The sequence below is a fragment of the Gopherus evgoodei genome, chromosome 2 (genome assembly GCF_007399415.2).
Source record: "Gopherus evgoodei ecotype Sinaloan lineage chromosome 2, rGopEvg1_v1.p, whole genome shotgun sequence".
Classification (NCBI taxonomy): Eukaryota; Metazoa; Chordata; order Testudines; family Testudinidae; genus Gopherus; species Gopherus evgoodei.
In genome coordinates, this window is record NC_044323.1 from 95,523,719 (window position 1) to 95,547,089 (window position 23,371).

A 23,371-nucleotide genomic window follows, 5' to 3' on the forward strand; every position below is an offset into this window, starting at 1 on the left:
ACAACTCTGCCCAGCTACCTCCATGCCCCTCCTCAAAACCCACAGTCAGCTATGGACGTGATCTATGATTAAGGGCCTAATCCAGAAAGACACTGAGAGCCCTCAGCACTACACAAGAGGTTCAAAACAGTTCACAGGATAAGAATTTAGCTTTTCTTTTATAACACAAGTCAGCATTTGAAATAAAAGCAGAAACGGTTTACAAAGAGCACTTTATCTAAATTCAATTTAGAGTGGGCTTGAATTCCCATGGGACATCTAGTTTTACCCATTTTGGAAGAAACAGTAAATTGAATATTGAGCCCACATTTTATCAAATCATATTTCTTCCGGAGGAGGTTGAGGACTGCCTGTGTATTTTTTTTTAATCTGATCCACTATGTTTACAAGCGGTAGGAAAGCTAGTTATATCAGCTGTGCCATCTTTTTAGTTCTATTCTATCTGAGTGACTTTGATTTTGTTTTTCTAACACTGCAAAGAAAAACGATAATACAAATAAAATCTATAATCTGTGAAATGGCACTCTGAATCCATCAACCAAGTTGTATCCATAATTGCTTCACGGGCTTATCAAAAAAAAAAAAAGGCTCATCTGCATTATCTGTTATCTTTAGATACTCATCCGGGTCTATAAACAGAATTATCAATCCCGTTTAGAGGCCAGTCCACAAATTGAAGTTTTCTATAGAGGGAATTAGCTATAAACAAGCCAGAGGCAATTTTCTTTGACAACCAATGGTAACTCCTAGAAACTAACTTTAATAGTGATTTACAGTTCTTTTCTGGTTTCCATCCAACTTTTCCTTTTTGTTTTTCTGTCCATCCAAAAAGGAATTTTTTCAGATGTTCTAATTTCCCATTCAAGATGCATTCAATCCCAACTCTAGGTGTGTCTAATTCAATTTTTATGGTATGTTCATGGGCCAACACCAGAAAAAAAAAAGAACTCTTTTTTTTTTCTTTCAATTGCCTCTGCTGCAATCACAAGACTTGTCATCTCCTGGTGTGAAATGCACAACAGTAAAAATAAATAAATAAAAGGGAAGAGAGAGAGAGAGAGACACGGAGGGAGAGATGAACCACTCTAACAAATGGCAAAGGGGAAGAAATGCACTAAAATAACATTAAACACTTTTAAATTATCACACATATGAAAGCTTGATTTTATCAAAGTAATTCATTGAAAGGGTTCATTGATTTTCTGTTTTGTTTTTTAATTCCATCATTCAAATGGCAACATTCTGTCAGAGTGATGTATTTAGGGCCAGATTCTGGTTTCATACCACATTTCAATGGTACTACTCCTGATTTACACTTCCATGAATTCAGAATGAGGACCTCAAAGCCCAATCCTGCAACTACTGCAATTGCACACAGTCCTTACTCATACAAGCTGCAGTAAATAGTCTTTTTTTTTTCCTTTTAAGAAATTGGCTTAACAAGATGTATTCTTTCTAGAACAGAGCTTGCATGAAAATATATCAAAAATCTTTTTTTTTTTAATTTTTATGTACAACTTTAAAATGTCATTCAGTAATTGTCAAGGAAAGCGGGTGGGCCTTAAAAGGGGAATGATGGCATTACAAAGAAATAAAAAGATGGGACATGATTCTACTCTCAGTTATACCAAGGTAAATAATGAGAAACTCAACTAAAGTCAGAGCTAAACTGATTTAAATCTGTGACAGTAGGTAAGTGAGGAATATTAGGCCCAGGGAGTTTCACTCTGCAATATTCTCAAATCCACTCAGGTTACAATAAAGTTGAAATCTAAACATAATTTTACCTAGTAAATAAAAGAGAATGACATTTATAATGCAGGGGGTGGGGGGGGGGTAAAAAACCCAGCCAGCAGTACCTATATATATATATATATACACACACACACACACACACACACACACATTTGCTGATTGAGAGCTACCCTAATGGTAGGCACTAATAGATTTGAAGTGATAAGGAAAAGATGGACATGCAAAATGCTCCAGAACTTCTGTTCCTAATCAATCATCAGAGATCAGTGACATCATTAAAGCCTTTGATCAGAGCTCCTCTTTCAAGCTCAGAAAGGGGGCTTGATTGACCCATGCTAGCAGAGAGAATGAAGAAACACCTAGGATACAATTCACAGTGAAATATGAGAAGTCACCAGCATCCCTTCCTAAAGGAATACAGACGACATTCCAGAACAACCATACAAACAACAGATTCTATTCTTTCCCAAATATTTTCTAAAATGAATATATAAATAAATAAACCCAATTTCTATCAGGTTTTACTTTTTGTAAGTCTGTGTGCCCATTTTTCTCTCTTTTTTCCTAGGGCAGATTATGTATTTATTACATTTGTTTGCTTTTTGATAGCTGTAATTCTGTTCATAGAAAAAACTAAACTTTTTTTCAAAACATCTAAGTAGCTTTACACTTTAAGATTCACAGTGAAATCCATTTGTAATGAAAAAATTATTTTCATTAAAAGCTCCATCATAAGTGGAAATTCACTATAAGAGGAAATACAATTTGCACATTTCAGTGTACTGATACTATTGAGGTCTGCAATTCTACTTCACCAAAAACTGAGTTTCACTGTTTCTGAGTTCATTTGGATTTCCATTGCAGTTTTACTCTTCTAAGCCAACTTAATGTTATTTAGTCTGTGCACTTATTTAAAAAAAAACACAATAGTTAAATTTTTAAATACAGTATAGGTTTCTTTTATTTTAAAGGCAGCCAAGATGCACTTTGTATTGTATAGTCTAAGAGACTGCTGTCTAAAAACCTTAAACAAAAAAGTTTTAAAGAGGCCTTAAACATTTTAGTTTCATCATTTTTTCTTCCATATTTTTAAGGACTCTAATTGTGCTTCCAGAATGGCAGCAGAATGTAGTTTATTATCTCCCTCATCAGGTGATCAATGATTCCATTAATAAGACAGATAACAAAACTGTCATATCATCGACACTGTTATGAAAGATGATCCAGGCTTCCTGCTCCATTTTCCAAGGTCTAGGATTCTCTGTGGCAGCTCTGAGCCCATTCAATATTTTCCACAGACAGAGAAAAGTGAAAATCCATTTTGAAACCAATTTCAATTAGGATCCAGAAGCTGTTATCACAGGTGTCGCAGAATGGGCCCGTAAGTGGAAATGTCGCCTATCCATTCTGAAATGAAACCTTATCAGGGTCCACAAAGATGGCTGAGGACAGCCTATCTGTAAATTACTTTTCGTCCTGTGTTAACTCAACCCTAGTTCTGTCACATGGAATTCTTTCCATTCCCTCGTAATAATCTAATGACTAACTAGACACTGCACCAAAACCACTTTTATTCTGCCCAGGCTTCCTCTGCAAATATGGTTAAAAATGCAAATAACCAGAGGCCTCCAGACAAGCCAACTTACTTAGTAATATCACTTAAAGCTCTCCTACTTTATTATGGGGAAATAACAGACTTGCATTCTGAAGTCTGTCTCCACCCACTGCATTCCTAGTGATTTTTCAATTGCAAACTCTAAGGCCCAGTTATTTCATTACTTCAGCACCCAAGTAGTGAGGCTTTTCTCTCACATCTTTCAGTCTCCTTTTAGCAAATTATCCCATGACGGAGGATTTATTCAGTCAAAGACTTTAGACTTTGAGAAGCAACAAAAGAATCAAGAGTCTTTCTGGTCCACCTGCCTGGCGAATGATGAGGCAGGGAAAAGCCTCCCCTAGAGAAACCAATCAAACCATTGTGTGGCACAGTCAGACCTTTTCAACTGTCAAGCCAGGAGAGCAGGAAAAGAGATGAAAGAACTCAGGCTGAAGCTACCATTTACAGAACCATGTGGGAATGGTCTCCGAAGATTTAATAATTGGGATGGAACTCAACTTTCTACAACTGAAAAAAAAGGGGGGAGAGAGAGAGAGAGGGAGGAAGGAAGGAAGGAGGGGGAATGAAAACCAGTATAAGCCAGTCAGACCCAGAAAGAACTTTTGTACAAAACCTCCTGTCATTATCTATGCACCCTTGTGCTGCAAATAGAGAGACAGAGAAATGTTTTCAAATAACTAAGTTTTATAAGTTTATCATTACATTAGATCGTCTGATATGAATCCACTATCTTACGGAAAACACAAAAACCATTTATATCCAGTATATACGGGTAAATATACAAAGTGATCTCAATCCAGTGTCTAAATGTGGGCCTGAAGTTTTGTAGGTACAAATTTCTGGGTGCGCAGGTTGGAGCATGCCAGTTTTTACACACACAGAAAGTCATGTGTGCACATGCAAATCTGGCAGATATCTATGTGGTTAGTATGTGCAAAGGATGTGCATGCGCAAATCCCAGGTTTTGAGAATCCAACCAACCACAGGGACAAAGTTCAGAAAGTTCTTCTGAAAATTTGGCCCAGGAAGCATTACAAGACAATTTTTAAAATAATCTAAATTCCTCCTTTTTTTTCCACCATAGTTCTACTTTGGAGTGATTGCACAGAATAAATTGTTGAGTTCTGTATTTACTGTCTTTCAATAGGTCCAGATCAAATGTGCTCAGTTTACAAGTAAACCTATATTTCCTAACCACAAGCCCTGCAGACATAACCTACAAGCTAAAAGTCAAGCTGGAATCACTTCTGTACACCTGATGGTGAATATTTTTTAAAGGGTAACAAGACATAAGACAATAAAATCTAGCTCAGTCTCTCACAGGTATGTTGGCTCTGCAATGCAAAGTAACAAAATCTTATTTTTGTTGCAGAAATAATCAGATATTACTTGGAATAAATATAGAGAAGATTTTTTTGATTAAGAAGGAACTTTTTTATATATAGTCACTTAACAGATCCTAAACACATTTTAACCACTTACTAGCATCTGCATTTAATAACAATTCCTATGATAGCAAACGCTGCATTTTTATATCTTCCTTTTTTTTTAAAGCTGGAAAAATAAAAAAACATAACAGATAGAACAGGAACCTATTCAAAGAAACAACTGACTTTTGTTTCTGTTTAACTGGATGCAGAGCTAAATATGAAATAGAAAATATCTAGACCAATTAAAATACACACCATTCCATGATCTGCTAAACTACTTAACAAGTAAATTTCAAATGCTTTAGCTTTAAGAATTGCAGGGCCAAATTCCATGCCTCTACCTCTCAGTGGGATTGTCAGAGGTTTTTTTAAGTCAGTGTAAAATTTGTTTCACGGGGACTCATAACTTGTAGGTTTCCAAGTTCAGTCAAGTTCCAATCACCTGTGGGCACTTCCATGAGAAGGGAGAACACTTGATGCCTTTCCTTTCCTCCCTCCCATGTCTTTCACGTGCACTCTTCAGTATTGATGCTTGTATAGACATCCACTTCCAGTGACAATGAGAGTTGCAACACTTAGTATAGCAGTGCTGCTGTAAAGCCTTCCTATCCTGGTGGCACACACAGGCTCAGTGGTGCAAGATCATTAAGAAATCCTCTCTTTTGGGATATCTTCCCCAGGGACCACGGCTTAATGCGAGAAAGCCCTTCCCCAGAACATTAATGATACCATTGGAGTTTCAGTTGCTAGCATCCATTTCGCTGTGCTGTTAGAAATCAGACTCTGGTTTCTTGAAAACTGTAGGTTGTAAATCCTGGATTTTCAAGACTTGATTTATACTACTGAACTCTGGCAGTGCATAAGACACTGGGTATATTTACTGCTGCCATGTTGAAAGCACCTTACTTCAAACCATTGTTTGTTTCACACTCCAGGTTTCCTTTTTGGCCACTGCAAGTAGACTGCTTTAGTAAATCTTCCACCTCTTCTAATTCCAAGTGTATGGCTCATTAAATCTAACCTTCCACCTTATTTGGGTGGCAACCTACTAATGTTAACTAGTGTTTTCTACTGATTCCAGCTCATGTCATCTACTGGGATGTTAGGTCATTACTTACTGATTACGGTGATTGCAGGGATAAGCTGTTCAATCATCTCTCCCAGGAACTTGCAGAGGAATACAGCAGGATTGACATTTAATATCCCTCATACTATTAACCAACACAGGGTTATGTGCAGGGAAGGAAGAGAAGAAAGGAGAGGAGGGAAACCCTGTGGAATTATGCTGTAGTACTGTACCATCTCTGCAGACCATGGTCTGTGCTGGATTGTTTAGTTTAGGGCATGAAAAAAAGCTAGCTCCCAGAACTAAGAAACACAACACTGAAATATAGTACTGGGTGTGAGCAGTTTGTTTCAAATTATGATAGACCATAACAATGTAACTGAAATCCCATTAGTAAACATACGGAAAGGACAATGCCTCCATTACTCAGATAGACCCCGTGTTTAACTGACTGCCTACTTCACATTACAACATACCGAGGACCAACTGAAGCTGTTAGTTACATGGATACAACTCCCATTGGTTTCAGAGCCCAATTTGGCCCCAAGCCCTTTAAGAGTCAGTGAGAGATATCCCAAAGTAAAGCCACCTCCCTTAAATTCATTCACTTGGGGCCTGATGAGAGTCTTGTGGCTATTATGGATGCTCAGCACCAGGGCAGCCCAAAAGGGGGGGCAAGTGGGGCAATTTGCCCCAGGCCTCACAGGAGGCCCCACGAGAGTTTTTTGGGGTCCCTGGGGCCTTCACTCGCTCCAGGGGCCCCGGAAAACTTTCGCGGGGCCTGGGCCCCCGGAGTGGAAGAAGCTCCAGGTCTTTGGCAGTAACTCAGCGACAGGAGGTCCTTCCATCCTAGGACCCGCTGCTGAAGTGCCCTGAAGACCCGCAGCAGGGGGTCCTTCTGCCCCAGGACCCCTCGCCGAAGAGCCGGGTCTTCAGTGGTAATTCGGCGGTGGGGACCCCTGCCGCAGGTCTTCAGGGCACTTCGGCAATGGGTCCTGGGGTGGAAGGACCCCCTGCCTCTGAATTACCGCCAAAGCAGCCCCCCCCCCCGCCGCTGAGGACCCCAGGCCCCCTGAATCCTCTGGGCGGCCCTGCTCAGCACCTCACAGGATCAGAACCTTACACTTATTTTGTACGCTACTGTGCCTGATTATTATGACTAGAGGTTACTTGGAATATTTACCATCTCACTAAAAATGATGCATGCCCGCACATTTAGGTTTTAAGAACATTTTTGTCACCTACAATAGCTGATTCCATAGAATGTTGTTTCCTTCTGGGCCTGATACTGCAAAGTGAAGAGTGCCCCTGAACTCCCTTTGATTTCAATGAGGGAGGAGAAGTCCTCATCATCACCTTGCAGAATTAGGTCTCATAAAAATAATGAATGAGGGACCCAATTCGCAGGGCACTAAAGTAGTACAGGCAACATTTCTTGATAGCTAACAACCTCCTCTGAACTCTGACCTCTCAACAGGACTCTGGACATATAACTCCAACTAAGGGGCCAAAGAATAGGTATCATGATTAACACCTATTTTATGGTGAGCCTGAAACCAAGCAGCAGGGCCAGTAACTACTCAAAAGTTAAAACAGGAAATGTGATTCTTATGGAGCTGCCGATTGCTGAATACTTTTCTCATTCATTCCTTAAAGGATGATTTTTTTTTAAATTATTTTTTAAAGACCTAGTTGAAGCTGGCTCCAAGAATCAAAGTGGACATGTGAACTTCCTTTCATTTATTCATCTATCAAGCTTGGTTTCAAGTTACATCATCATTAATATAATAATTTCTGTTATCACTTTAAAGTATGTTCTCAATAACTATCCGATTCTGATAAAGGTAGTCAAGTCTACAACCTACATATGTTTATAATTAGCTTTTTTTCTTTTTTTTTTTAAGCCAAGTAATAGGTTAATAAGAAATATCAGATTACACTGAAAAGAGCTCATGGGTCAAAAAGTAGACAAAACACATCAAACTGAAAATAAGTACTTGCCTGTCAGAAACTGAAGGAGCTTTTATACAATAACTGCATTGTTTGTAATGCAAACTAAAAAAACAACATAAAATAAATCATTTATTGCCACAACTGGACAGAACACAAACATTTTATTTACAATCACCAATGAAGTCCATAAAAATATCATTTGCAAATAAATACCGGTTGAATGCAAACAAACATTTCAAATCTATTGCAAGCAATAATGTCAAATATAGGTTTACTTTTTTATATTATTGTACGCAGATAATGGGAATTCACTGGATTTTGTTCACCAAAAATAAACTAAAAATAAAAAAAACCCAGGAACATATTCATACAACAGACTCAATGAAAAAATTCAAACTCCAGATAGTATGTGTGTGAGGGGTCGGGGATTGGTTGTCAACATTTTTTTTTAAAGGAAGTGTTTTCTTAATGTTAAACTCCATTTATTTGCAAAGCAGAACTTACTAAGGGCCCAATCTACTAAAGTGATAAAGCAGCTGCTTAACTTTAAGCATGCAAATAGTCCCACTGGAGCTACTTAGATGATTACAGTTAAGCATATGCTGGAGTGCTTGCTTGATTGCGGCTCACAGCTACAATGAAATTTTTCATAATGATCAGAAGCCATGGACTGAGCCCCCTTCCTCCATGCAGATAGCCACTGCAGTCAATGAGGCTCCACATATGTGCAGGGTTTCATGCAAGTGCAACAAGCTGAAGGAGCAGAACCTGTGTGCATTTATTACACTTCAGTAAGGCATATGCTTGGGTACTGTCTCAAATGCTCTAGAAACACTTAATGTTTAAAGCTTTCACATCAAGGAGGAAAGATGTATTCTTTTTTTAAAATCGGGTGATTATTTATTACCATAGTAGGCATCATGTGACCAGCAGAGGCGAAAGAAAGGCTTAGCAGGACAGTGGCGTGAGCTGCTCTAACAAGCAGACTCCCTAGAAAGGGCACAGAAAATACTAGTGATCTGTGCTCAAACAAGTTTAATACCTGTGGACCCTTCTTATGAAAGCTGCACCCTACTTGACTTCAATGAGAACACTATGTGCATGGACTACTTTGCACGCTCAGGGTCTAAATCAATACACAGATAAATGAACAGTGCAGGAACTGCTCCCTCACCTGTGTGCATCCAATGCCACAAAGGTATTATTGTGTTGGCAAGGTGGTAGGGGTGCATGAGGCTGACCACGTGTCCTGATTTTATAGGGATAGTCCCTATATTAGGGGCTCTGCCTTATATAGGCACCGATTAGCCCCCCAACCCCCACCACAGAGACTCTTAAATGAAACAGAGTTTGCGTATCAGACAATAAAACACCTATTCTTTTTTAAATGATTCCATACATAATATTTATTTAAACATAGGTACTGCTATCAGGTGCACTGGACAGTTATGTTCTTTCAGGAACCACAAAGAAATACTAAAAAGAGAGTCTTCCTTGTTTCTCCTGCACAATTGTAAGCTCCGCGTAAAACCCATAAGAGCTTCCAACCTATTTATGACTCAATTGTAAATCTTTTAAAAGACAGTGGAGCCACTCAGAAAATGCCAGTTCACATAGCACCTCCTGGACAGCTGTCACTCAAGTATATGTTACTTGGCAAACTTTGCTAATTAATGTGTTGTCCAGAAAGGAAAACACAGTTTTTAGATATATTTATGAGGTGATGGTATGACTGGCAGATGTTGATCTGTAATGGCCACATGCAGGGTCTTGTTTCGTAAATACACCAATGATTACTCAGTATATTTTTAAGCAGCCTTACTTTGTTTTAAAAAAGCAGACAACTGTAAATCACAATCATTCTTTTATTTGGCCTTTTTTGTAAAAAGCCGCAATTCATAAACAGAAACTGTATATTTGTGAAGCAAATGGTCTGTTATATCAGCTGGTGAAGTTCACTGAACAATTCCAGTATTACAGAACAAAAGATGCAACAGGGAGCTTTCATGCTGCATTAATAAAATTTGTCTCCTGTTACCAAAATGCATTAACACGGCAGTCACATTTGCAGAGACACAAAACTTTAGCATACCGGAATTATAAACTTCAGTATTTCTACATTCCTAAAGTTTTAGTATCATTACTTATTTCAGTATGTTATAAATGGACCATATGGACTACTCTAAGAGAAATATCTTAATACCCTTGAGGAGTAAAGTTTACATCCATCCAAGGTCCAATCCTGCACTGTAGAAGAATTCTAGGGTTGGCTGTATATTAGGGCAGGTCAGACACTCTGGCCCTGAATTTACTTACGATTGACTCAATTAAAAAGCATACCTAACGGCTTAATCCTTAACCATTGAAGTCACAGGGAGCCTAGTCATTGACATGACTAGATGCAGGGTGTGTCCTACAGCTGTGCGAATAACAAATATTTCAGTTTGCTGGCAGTTCCGAAGAAAGTCTAAACAAAACATGGGTTTGGGTTGAATCAAGACTGATTTTTTTCCACAAATTGAAAAAGTCAGAAAAATGTGGGTTTGGGTCAAGCAAAACATTTTGTGAGAAGGAAGCAGTAGTGGAGCTTCCCCACCCCCTTCCACCTAAAAGCCTATAGCATGATGCTTAGGATGCTCACCTGGAAGGGGGGAGACCTGGCTTCCAGTCTCTGCTCCAGAGTAGGGGATTCTATCCAAGGTCTCCTATCCCCCAAGTAAGTGCCCAGGCCACTGGACAACTAGTTATAAGGGGAGGTACCACACTCACAACCTCCTCCTCCTCAGTTCTGTGAAAGAAGCCTAACTCCCCTTTAGACCGAAAAAAAAATCAAACCCTTTTGTTTTGACATTTCTGAATTTTCAGAATGTTTCTGTTGACCTGAATCTGCATTCTTCAGGGAAAAAAAATCAAAGTTTTTCACATAAGGATACAAAGGGTGCATACTGCATTAGTGTCTCTCTGCAGAAAACATTCACAAAAAACACAGTTAATAATAATAATAATTCCTTATCTTTATATGTCTCCTCTGAAGATCTCAAAATGCTTTAATTAATTAAGCCTCACAGCCTCCTTTTAAGATAGTTAACTACTAATATTCCCATTAACCAGGTATGTAAACTAATCAGAGAAAGGTTAAGTGTCTTGACCAAGGCTCTCAGCAACTCAGGAGCAGAACTGGGGATAAAACAAACAAACAAAAAAACCCAGAAGTCCTGACTCCTGGTCCTCTGATCCAAACATCAGACGACACTGTAAATCATAGCCCACACACGCCTACACTGAACTTGAGCGCACACTATACGGGATTTGCATCAGGGCATTTAAGCATGCATATGTGTAAAAAACTGGGTCTTTTGTATAAAATCCTATTATTGAAAAGAGTACAGTGGACCAGATCCTCAGCAGGTGTAAATCAGCGTAAGTCTATTGACACCACTGGAGCTGTGCGGATTTATACAAGCTAAGGATCTGATTTAACATACTTTTAAAATTGTCAGGGTTGTTCCAGTAGTTAACAGAGAGATACTATGTTCTTATACAGGCAGCTCCAGCCACTTAATCCTTGCCTTAGCTGAGGCTGAGCATGCTTTGAATCTAGTGACAGAACAACTGGGAAGGACGACAGGAAAGTTGAGTAAACTCCTCCATTTTTGTAAATCTGCAACCTTTATAGTCACAACTTTGAAATGAATTTGCTGGAGGTTCGCTTGCGATTTTGTCACCTGCCATTAAAGAACTTCACGGACAGTGAAAAAAATTTACAATAGACAAAAACGAGAGAGAAAAAACCCTGCCATGAATTTCGACAAGGCTACTTTTGTCTCTTTTGTAATAACTAATTATCTAACTCATGGAAGAGATTTCCATGGTAAAATGCAAAGCATCTGCAATGCTTGCCAGGCTAATCAAGATGATTTCCAAAATGCCAAAACAGGAACTTCCTATAATAAATAACTTAGCAGATTTCCATCGCAAATTAGAAAATTTGGAAGAAAAAGACTGTCTGAAGCCAAAACAGGGTTTATTATATCCTATCCACTTTTTTCTCCTCTTTGCTTTCTTTAGTCTTTCCTTAGAACAAACACAGATCCAAGTGCAAATGCTCAATTCACAAGGAATGCAGTGAACATAAAATTACTGTAGGTTTCGCTGCTAGTAAATCCCTGCTGTTACTCACCATTGGAAGTTGTGCTGGAGGCAACAGCTTTCTCACTGACATCTGTTCGAGTGGAGCATTTCACTATGGAATTCTCAACTTTTTTCTTCTCGGTTGTGGCAGAGCTATGGGACTGGGCCTCCATGATGACTTCTCATTACTTCAGCTCTCCTCCCACTAATACCTGAATAAAACAATAGAGTCATAAACTTCAAATGTCATAAAAAGCTTAGTCAGAAACCTGCCACACTTCTCACCTGAAGAAGAGCCTGCAGCACAGCAGCATTAGCAATCCACAGGCCATTTCATGAAGCTCATCAAATCAGGTTTGCATGCATGAGTTCCTGAGGAATTTAAGGAAATGCTAACACCAGAGACAAGCACATTTGCTTTTAAACAGAATCAGCATCATGGTCTAGTCTGCTGCTTTGACAGGAAGGTCCACGTTTTTTAAAACCCTGTAAGAATTTTAATGGACTTGAAGGGGGGTAAGGGGGGAAAAGGCGGGATTTTTTTCCTTTGTCCTGAACAGCTTGGAACCATGTAACAGAATTGAGACAAACCATCATGTTACTGTAAAAGCCAAATTTTAATCTTCAGCATTCTCACTACCCTAATATGCAGCAACAATTACCTCTCCTAGTCTATCTTGCCTTATTAATGTAAACAGCTCTCATTATGTTTGCTTAAAAACCTAACTCAAACAAAAGCGTATTGGAACAATGCTCTGAAAACCACAGAGAAAGGCAAATATGATTGCTAGTGACGGATAATGGGAACACTTTCTTGGCATGACAACCCTGAAAATGGAAAGCCATGCAAAAAGCACGTTTTGTTATTCTGCCTTTCACTGATTACTTTTACTGTCATCTGCACTGACTCATCGTTCAGTCATTTTATATCCATTGGATCGCTTCACCATATTCCTAGAGTTTTCATGTTTGTGACATAAACCTAAGAAACCCAGAGGTCTCCAAGAGGGTAAAATTCTACCTGCATCCACTTCAAAGTACCGTGACTACAGTGATCCTGGTCTGCAAGGAACATAGGGATTTTCAAGCTCTTGGCTGTAGCTTAGCTTGACACATGGCAGTCTAGTAAAGTAAGCTTTATACAGGTAATCAATATTCAGTACATACGGTGTTTAGACCCAAAGAAGTACAGCACTGCTTATCAGTGCTGTAAGAACTAAAACTAGGTCCCATATTAAAAAAATATATAAATCATCAAACTTGACTTTAAAAAAGGCGTTTTAGATGCTTCCTTTTGTGAGCAGGGTTACAATTATCACAGAAACAGAGTTAGAAGGGGCGGCAAGGGTCATCTACTCTAATCCTCACCAAGATGTCATCAAATAGATATTAGAAAATAAATTGCATTATTCTAGGGCTAGATTAGCTCAACTTTTAGCTGAAGTCAACTATGTTATAAGTAAACACCAAACTCTTCAACAAATCACAATGTAACCTATAAAGATATTTAATTATCCTTTTTTGCTACACCCAATGTTAACAGATTTCTGCAATTTTGACTGACGCAGTAAAAAAATATAACAAATCTGCACAAAGCAAAATTGCTGAACGGTATAAATGCAGCTCTCTAGTTACCTTTTCTCTGCATTTAATGGGGCACTTTAGTTTAATAGTACAATAAGATAAACCAAAAAAATCATCATTATAAAGCGGGTCCAACAAAAGGCCCAGGTACTATGTGAATCACTACTAAGGGGAGTATAGTGGCCCAGAGGACAAGGAACTGGCCTGGTAGTCAGAAGGCCTGGATTCCATTCCTGTCTCTGCCACTGATCCTGGGCAAGCCACTTCACCTCTCTATACCTCAGTTCTCCATCTGTAAAAATGCGGACAATGATGCTGACTCACCCTTGAAAAGTCTTTTGACATCTGTGGCTGAAAGTGCTATATAAGGGCTGAATATTACTGTAATTCATAGAATGATTTCCTGTCTCACCCTGAGCAGGATTTCAGAAGGTGTGTATGAATATGGGACTGGATGAGCCAAGGAGTAACACATAACTTGGTAAGCTTTGTTCCAACTCCAGCAGAGCACAATCCTCAGTATTAACTGACACTACATTCCTTTCTGAGGCAGTTTGTGTCTCATTTAGGGAAGGGCCAATGAGAGCATAATTCCTGCAGGAGTCTGACGAAGTGGATATTCACCCACGAAAGCTCATGCTCCAATACATCTGTTAGTCTATAAGGTGCCACAGGACTCTTTGCTGCATTCATAAATTTTAAACTTTCAGCATCTCTCAACACAGTTTCCCTCCCTTTTCTCCTGTGTGGTTCTCTGTGGGAGGGCAGTCCATGACTTTAGTTAATTACCATACCTATCATCTTATCTAGTCCAGCCCCCAACCTGTACAGGAGACCATCCTACTACCTATATTTTTAGTGTTTTTCCACCTATGTGTTAAATTAGTCAGTGGTCTCTGAGAAGATGAATCTTCCACACAGTTTTCCCAAGCAGGGACGGCTCTAGGCACTGGGGTGGCAAGCCGCGGGGGGCGGCGTGCCAGTCACCGTGAGGGTAGCAGTCAGGCAGGCTTCGGCAGCATGCCTGTGGGAGGTCTACCGGTCACGGATTCATCAGATCACCCGCAGAAACGCTGCCAAATCCTCGTGACCAGCGAAGGCTGCCCAAATGCCGTGCTCGGGGTGGCAAAAAACAAAGAGCCGTCCTTGTTCCCAAGGGATTTAGAAAGCTATAACTTTGGTTGTCTCAGTTATTTTTCCTCTCTTTTGACTTTTAAAGGCCAAATCTTCTAGTCAAGCAACATTCCCACTAGCTTCAATGGGTTTGCCTGTGTGAGGACTAAGTAGGGACTGCAGAACCTGACCCTTGATTTCTGACATCTTAGCCCACACACTCCGCCTCATGTGGCTAATGTATGTGAAAGGGAACAAATTAATTCAAGAACTCTTCACCACTGTCAAAGCTGTGGAGGCCACACATTCTGCCCCCCGTCACAGAACCAACAAGGGGAGTGAACCAGACAGACAGACAGAAAATGACACAGAGGCCAAGTATCTGCAGTGGTTTCATCCCCCTCAACCATGAAGATCCCCATACAGCTATGAGGTGGGATTCTTCTTCTTCACTAGTTTCCAGCCTCCTATCGCAGCATGGCTAGGACAGTAGTTGCATTAACATTAGCTTCTGAGCAATAATTGTGTGGCTACCCGAATGAGGAGGTGGGGGAAAAGGGGAAAGCGAGGAGGAGCCACAATGAATTTGCTACATGCAGTATCAGCTTGCCACAGATTTTCCTGCGGAGTTTGTGGCTCAGAGTGGTTCCTGCTCCTTTTGGCTACTTTTTTCACAGCCCATTAGACAGGTGAGGGGTTTTTTATATGGAGAGAAGTCTAGAGGCTAGAATCTCACTTTGTCCATCACAGTTTTCTCTGCAATTTTGCTCCCCTCTATACCATGCCATACCTGGTGCTACAGAGGCCCCTAGTTAGCAACTTACTATTTTAAAGTGCACTTATGGTCAGAAATTTGTAAAATTTGCAACTTGCTAATATAAATATCAGCTCGTTGTGCATGTGCAACACCGACAGACCCCAGTTGTCAGCAGGCGGGATTGAACCTGGGACCTTTGGAGCTTAGTGCACGAGCCTCTACAGCATGAGCTAAAAGCCACCTGCCATTTAAAAAAAGTCGGCTCTACAGTCTTAGCTCTCTCGCTCTCTCACTAAGTGGTCTCAGTGCCATTAGATGGGCCAGAGCACCACACCCAGGCGGTGTGTGGGTTATACATGCTCTCCACCATATCTACTTAGACTTTGTCTACACTAGCACTTTTGTCAGCAAAACTTTTGTGGGTCAGGGGTGTGAAGGAAAAAAAAAAACAAAAACCCTGATCAACATAAGTTTTGCCGACAAAAGTGCTGGTGTGGACAGGGCTATGTCAGCAGGAGACACTCTCCCACCAACATAGCTACTGCTGCTCATTTCAGGTGGTTTAATTATGCCAGAAGGAGAGCTCTCTCCCACCGGCATAGAGCGGCTACACAGGAGAAAGTACAGCTGTGCCACTGTAAGGTCTGTAAGGTAGACGTAGCCTAGTTTACATACTGCCTCTTGAATCAGCAATATCCTGTCCTTCTAGGGCAGGGGTCGGCAACCTTTCAGAAGTGGTGTGCCGAGTCTTCATTTATTCACTCTAATTTAAGGTTTCGCGTGCTAGTAATACATTTTAACGTTTTTAGACGGTCTCTTTCTATAAGTCTATAATATATAACTAAACTATTGTTGTACGTAAAGTAAATAAGGTTTTTTAAATGTTTAAGAAGCGTTAAATTAAAATGCATTAAATTAAAATGCAGAGGCCCCCCCGGACCGGTGGCCAGGACCCAGGCACTGTGACTGCCACTGAAAATCAGCTTGCGTGACGCCTTCAGCATGCGTGCCATAAGTTGCCTACCCCTGTTCTACGTCCTCCCCATCTTGTCACCCTCCTTCCCCTTCTACTCTGCCCTGACACACACACATGTTCCAGTGAAGTTAACAAGAGTTCTACTCGCAGAGAGATTGTAGCATCAGACCCTCAGTTTTAAACTATGTTCTGTTCCTTTATCAAATGTGGTGATGTGCATGGCAGAAACAATAGCCTGATTCTCACATAGCAGACTGAGTGTGCTGACCATTAGCAAACTCATATTTGGACAAGTTTGCTGACATGGAAGCCATCAATGGAAAATAAATATGGAACCTCAAGATATCACTTTTACAGACTCACTCTTCTGACCACAGTTATAGTATCGGCCTGATCTTGACTTCAATAGGAGCTGCAGGCCCCCAACACTTTTAGATTCACTGTCCTCAAGCTCAGATGTGATTTTTCCTCCTCTCCGAAACTGTAATGAAATATGTAAATCACCGTCTATTAAAAAAGAAAGCATAATCAAAGGTCCAGGACAAAATAAAGTTTTATTTCCATTGGCAGTTGATCACTAACAAAAAGATTTTGAAAAACATCCAGGCTGAAGTACTTTGCACTTTCAAAATATTATGTGGTTTACTTATAGTGTCTACAACTCCCCATGCATTTGGCTCAGTGACTTCCCTTCCCCCAGCCTTGAGACATTACATACATATTTTGCAAAGCTGAACTCTGCTTTCAAACACTAGAAAGCTGTTTTTCGATGGCTCTTCTCTATCTGCATGTGCATATGAATGGTGACTGCAACGAAGAGAACATGCTATAATGTTACATGGCTAAAGCCTGAACTTTCATAGGTAAACAGAGGGATAAACATTCCTTCCTGAAAGCAAACATTCATGGCTTTTTCCCATTCAACCATGCTTGAACCTTTTGTACTTTTCCCGCCGGCCTGAACCCATTGCACAATTAATTCCTGACTCCCATTTTAAAGCTAATCCCTCTCATACAGCAACCTGTTTGCAGGTGTGTCTCTACTTCTCAAATCATAAATAGGAACTTTCATGAATTTCATATTAAATTGAAGAGATTATAACAAGCAGCTGCCAATAATAAACTAATTAAAGGAAGAATACCATCACTTTTAATTCGAATGTCAACAAAATGGTAATAATACCTATTTCTTACAATAAAATTCACTAATAAGTAAGTTCAACTAATATAATTATCAGTGTGTGTGTATTCACCATAGTAGTAAAAACAATTAGATGCATACTGTGGTGGGAAAATCTCCCCACATACACCAGTGCAACCTCACTGAAATCAACAGGGTTCAACCACTGCAAGAGAGGAGAATTTGGCCCTTCATAAGCATATTTACGGTAATTTCATTTTCTTTTAAATCTTAACCTCTTTGCTCTTTCTGGTTTTAAGGGCCAGTTCTTGCACACCTTTGCTCCTTCAGGTATCTTTTACTCATACAAGAAGTCTCACTGACTTCAATGGGACTACTTGCCTAAGTAAGGGATTGCAGCATCCAGCCCCTAAATTGCTTATTGATTTGCATATTAGTTTTATGTTTCATCTATACTATAACCACTTGCTGCCGCCTTTTGTTTTCTTATTTGGTTTGTCTTTTAACGTATTGTCGCTTTTTTAATTCCTTTCCCGGTTTTATTTGATGCTGCTGTAGTTGTATTCAATTCATTAACAAGTGGTTTGCATCCACTGAGAAGAGCAGTCTGAAACAGCAGTGTCACAGCATTCATCATCATTACATCAGCAGTAGGGAAGTTCATACTGATTGCTATCAGCATCCACAGTGCCCCAATCAATGTGCAAGCAAACATAGCATCTTTAGTTTTTCAGAAATTACTCTGGGTATTTGGGGTGTTCGTATGTACCACTTTGATCCACCCTACTGGAAGCAGTCTTTGGGGATACAATAAATCTCAAACAGCGAAACTGTGTGAAAGTGAAAAACAAAAAGGAGAAGCATGGAGAACAATCAGGAAATGACACAGTCTCTTTCAAGCATAAAGAACTCTTCATCAATTTTATCAGAACTGGTCACACTATTCCTTGGGAATATTCAAGAATAAGAAAATTCTGTTCTGTTCAGCTAATTCAAATGCAAAATTTCCATGAGAATGTTATGCTGTTATGTGAGAGTTATTTTACATTGATTTATACAAGCTTGATTCAGGTATGTTTTACTTCCAACGCTCTCTTAAATTTTAGCATTGCTTCACATCAAACATGAATGCTAAGTCACACTGACACAGTTACGGCTTGATAATTCCTCCCCCAAAATATAAATGATTCGTGTATTTTATCAAACACCCTCCAATTGTAAGAGCAAGCTTTTGGTATACTTCACCTTCCATATAGGTGCAATAATTAATTCAGATACTATGAATTTCCAAAAAAATTAGATCATTTTATATCTTCTTAAGGCCTCATTAGTTTGGTTACAACTTACAACTTCCATGAACAACAGGTGGGCCAAATTCTGATCTGATTTATATTCTGTGAAACCTCATTGTTCAGTGTAGGGCTGCATCCAGTATAAGACTGTGCAAAATTTGGGCTCATTTTCATTAAATACAGAAATATACTACAATGTTGGTGATATGTAACGGTAAAAATCGTACGCTTCACAACTCTTCATTTTCTCTTTAATTTTCATGCATGTTCTAAAACTGCCTCTCTTGAGAATTATATAGTCCTTATAAACCTGTGCTGAATTTAAAAAAAAATGTAAAAATAATGCCAGAATCAAATAGGAAAGTTTTGCTGTTTGAATTTGAAAAAAAAAATAAAGCTACACAGCAATGACTGTAATAGTACAACCTTTCCAAATTCATGCGCCTGCTGTACTTTCCTATGTATTACTTCCCTTTGATTTCCACCCCACCCCTCCTCCATGTACAACTGAAGATTTTAAAACAACTCAACCTAAAGCCTGATTAATGATGATCTGATCTGTCCCTGATAGGCTAAATAGCTAGTGGCAACAATAATACAGGATCACAAACAACAAAGGCAATCAGCTAGGCAAAGCAGCACTATTATCAGCCCCATGATTAGGGCCCTAAGTAAGAAATTATTCTATGGAGCACATTGAACTACTGAACAAGTGTAACTGATGCTTTCCTCTAGAGGAATTATATATATTTACACCTCCCAGGAGACAGAGAGATATAATTGTTTACATATCAGTATTAGATATATATATGATATGTAAAAATTACTGCAAAATATTTTAAAACATACAGATCTTACAGAACTAAACAAGTTAACGGCAACACTTTATACTGAAGAAACCCCAGACTTAGTTTTTCTCTGTTCCATTTCACTTGTAATAATACATAAGTACATTATGTGTACTTCTGTTACTGGGATTTAGGAAGCTGTTAGGTAAAATTCCAATTAAATATTTATCCTATTACAACAGATTAAACTCTCTGTCCAAATAAAATAGCTTTGCACAGGAAAAAAAAAAACTGTGGAAGATTTGATTCTGGTTTTTTTACCCAAGCAGAGCTCCGCTAACCGGGAGCTTTGTCTGAGGAAGAACTGCAGAATGTGGTTCTAACCATCCATTGTCTGACTAACAGCCCTATCTTCTGTCCCTCACTCACATAAGGAGCTCTCACTAAGCTAAATGAGGACAACTCACATGAGTAAGGACTGCATAATCAGGCCTTCCATCACATTATATCAGTTATAAATAATGTGTGGCAGTATGCATCTTTTGGGGTATACATATTTGTAACCCATTCAATATACAGTTGTCTTAAAGCTATGCAGCTAAACTTACAAAAGGCAAAGCAGTTCCATGAACTCTATGTCTAACAGAACACTATTTGAATTATAGAGGCTTTTTTCCCTATTCTAACTTCTGGCCTACTTATATAAAATCCAGGATAGATAGAACAGAAGCACTATTTATTTTTAAATAGAATATGAATCCATAAATGTTATTTATAAACACAAAAATAAATTCCTTTTTTCCCAGTCTCTACTTTAGTAACTGATTTTTTTTTTTTACAGGGTGACATACTAGCTATTAAGAACATAGACTTGTTCATTTAAAACTGTGATATCGCCTGAAGGGTCAGAATAATCTGTGCTATTGCCTAATGTATTATAATCCGATATCCTTATGTTTAAAACACTTAAACAGAAAAACAATCTTAGGCAGAGTAGTTTTAGTCTTAAAAGAATCAGCACAGAAAAAAATCTCAGTTCTTGATGTTTATACAGTAGGTTTCATTTAAATAATTGGCTATATTTTAAATTTCTCTTCTAAATCTATGCTTAGTTTTTGCCTATGCCCTTTATGAACCAAACTAATAAATCTAAAATCATAAGAAACACTTAAATATCAGCAATGTAATTTCCTTCTGTAAAGAAGGGGTTCTATAAAATCCGATCTTGGTCACTCATAATGTGGATCTGAAAGGATGAGAATATGCCACAGAGGAAGACAATCAGCAACTCTTGCTGTGTTGATAACAAGCCCTATGACTTCCTCTGCTGATACTGTTATTAGCACTGCAAACACTTGTGGCGAGGATATGGTGTGGTTTTTCACTCTTCTCTTGCCCTTTCTCCAGAACAGGATGGTAAAACAAATTACAAACACCTGTAATGGATGTGCTCTGTGTCATGGTATATTTAGTTCATCAAACAAAAGGTCACCGCAACTACAACTACCACAGAAAAATGCAGAGTATTCTTATTAGAGCACTAGCGCTACATGTGAATTTCAGTAGCATGATCATTTTCTTCAGACTTATTGTTTTTGATCATCAAGCCCAATAAATGAAGTTTCCTTAGAATCCAAACTAGATCTATATATCAATGTCAATCTATACAGCAACTAAGCTCAATGAAGAATATATTTAACATACAGCAGCCCAGACGAAACATACATAATGCAACTATTGCTTAGGATGCATCTTCTGTTTCCAACTTAAGGATATACAAATCACAGAAGAAAAACCTGTATGCCACATTTTACAATTAGCATTTTTAAACACAATAAAAGAACTCAAGCAAAATGATTTTAGAAGTCCAATATTCCAATCACCAATTTCCAGTTCCTGTAATTCTGTTTATCTACTCAACATATGTTAATGTTAAGGATGACTTGATCCAGAAAGCAGGATTTCACATACTTACCCAACACAGACATTTTGAGCTTACCAATAAAGAGCTAGGAAAGCTACAGGCATCCAAGAAGAATTTAAAGTGTAAAATGTAGTTTATAAAACTTTATCTTCAGCTTTTAAACTTTATTTTAGGTTTTACACGTGTCTCATTGTAGCAGTAAAACAGTATCAGGATTCCTTGCAGTTTCTGCAACCTCACAAAACTGTAATAGGACAACTCTACATTGCTGCAATATAAATTACCTTCCAGTCCACTTAGGCTGTACACATAATATAATCACAGAATTCTACTGCTGTTTTATTTTACAAGAAAAACCATCCATAGAGATTCATGGTCCAAAGTGCCAAGCCACACCACACCAAGCCACATGTCCTATTAGTTAAGATCTTTAGTGCTAGAATTTCATTTTAATATACACAGTTCAGAACAGCAGACATTCTACTGAAGTGACATTGGCTCAATCTGTGTTTCTGCCTATTTAGTTTCAGGTATTCATACATCTTATTTAATGAAGGTTTCATTCTTCAAGCAGCTGGATGAGGTATTTTTACACCCAGTTGATTTTCCTTACATTACCAGATTTGTACATAAGAGGACAAATGAAATAGAAAACATGGTTCTAGACTAAAAACATCCAAATATACTTTGTTCTGATTCATCACAAGGGTAATTTGATCCTACAGTCCTAATCCAAATAACAGGTACTCAACCTAAAAAAGATGTAAGTATTTTGGACTCAGTAAAGATAAGAGGCCGTGCGGGGGGGGGGGGCGGGGGAGGCAGGAGGGAACCAATCAATGTTAACAAAAACAAAATAACTACAATTATAGTGGAAATTTTAAATACTATAATCATGAAATAAAATCTGATAATGTATTCTGAACATAATCTATGCTGATACTCAGGAAGTGTGTAGTCAAGAATAACAAGGTGTACTCTATCCCAATTAATTAGTTTATTTTAAAAGTATAAACAAACTATTAGGTAACAGTAAAATCAATTGATTAGGTTTTAGATTTTTTTTTTTAAAGAGACACAGCAGCTCTTCAGATCAAAACCAATTTAATGTACTTTCGGTTTAATGCAGGTACAATTTATACACTGCATGCCACAACAAAACCACAGTATGATGCCAACACAGCCTTCAAGAAAGTTTTCCCCTAAATCTCTGCAGAAAGCAGCCTTAAAAGAAAGCAGGGATTAGAGTGAGCTAGAAGGTAGGGAGGGGACTTACCTCAAACCTAGCCAAGCGGAAATCAGAGCAGTAATTCTACAAATCGGCAGAGTACACTTTTAGAGCTATAATGGTATGAAGAAGTGCTGGGCAGCATTGCCTGAAGGCAGCACTAATACACTGATGACTAATGACAGGGCCACGCAGACAATGAATTTGGGGGTTGAAAACCAACAGAAACCGTGCAGTACCTTGACAAATGGGCTTTCACAATTTCATTCACTGAATAACCTTTAAACACAAAATTGGCTCAAGTTCTCTTGGGAATAACAAGACATGTTGTTGGACAATGATATAAGTATTTTCCTTTTTAATTAAGACTATTACACCAAATACATAAACATGATTATATTGAATGAAATATAGCTATTAACTATTTACCAACTAGAGGAGAAGTTAGGACACAGAATGTAAAGTACTTTCCTGAGGCCCAGCAGTCCCCAATATCAAACTACATAAATTTCTGCAATTCACCCTCTGCAGAAAATATTTACTTTTTGTAAAAATGTTGCTGGAACAAGGTGAGGAAACACCTCTTAAAGATGCATGATAGGAGCCTATCAATCA

General features: G+C 38.7%; 1 protein-coding gene across 2 annotated transcripts in view; it reads right to left on the minus strand.

Moving 5' to 3' along the window:
• Window positions 1-23,371, minus strand: part of GLI3 (GLI family zinc finger 3) — a 257,580-nt gene that overhangs the window by 229,776 nt on the left and 4,433 nt on the right. For both annotated transcript variants that reach the window (XM_030551398.1, XM_030551397.1), the window contains exon 2: window positions 12,003-12,165. In XM_030551398.1, the coding sequence (XP_030407258.1) occupies window positions 12,003-12,126 (124 nt within the window). In that variant the 5' untranslated portion in view covers window positions 12,127-12,165. The remainder of the gene's footprint in view (window positions 1-12,002; window positions 12,166-23,371) is intronic.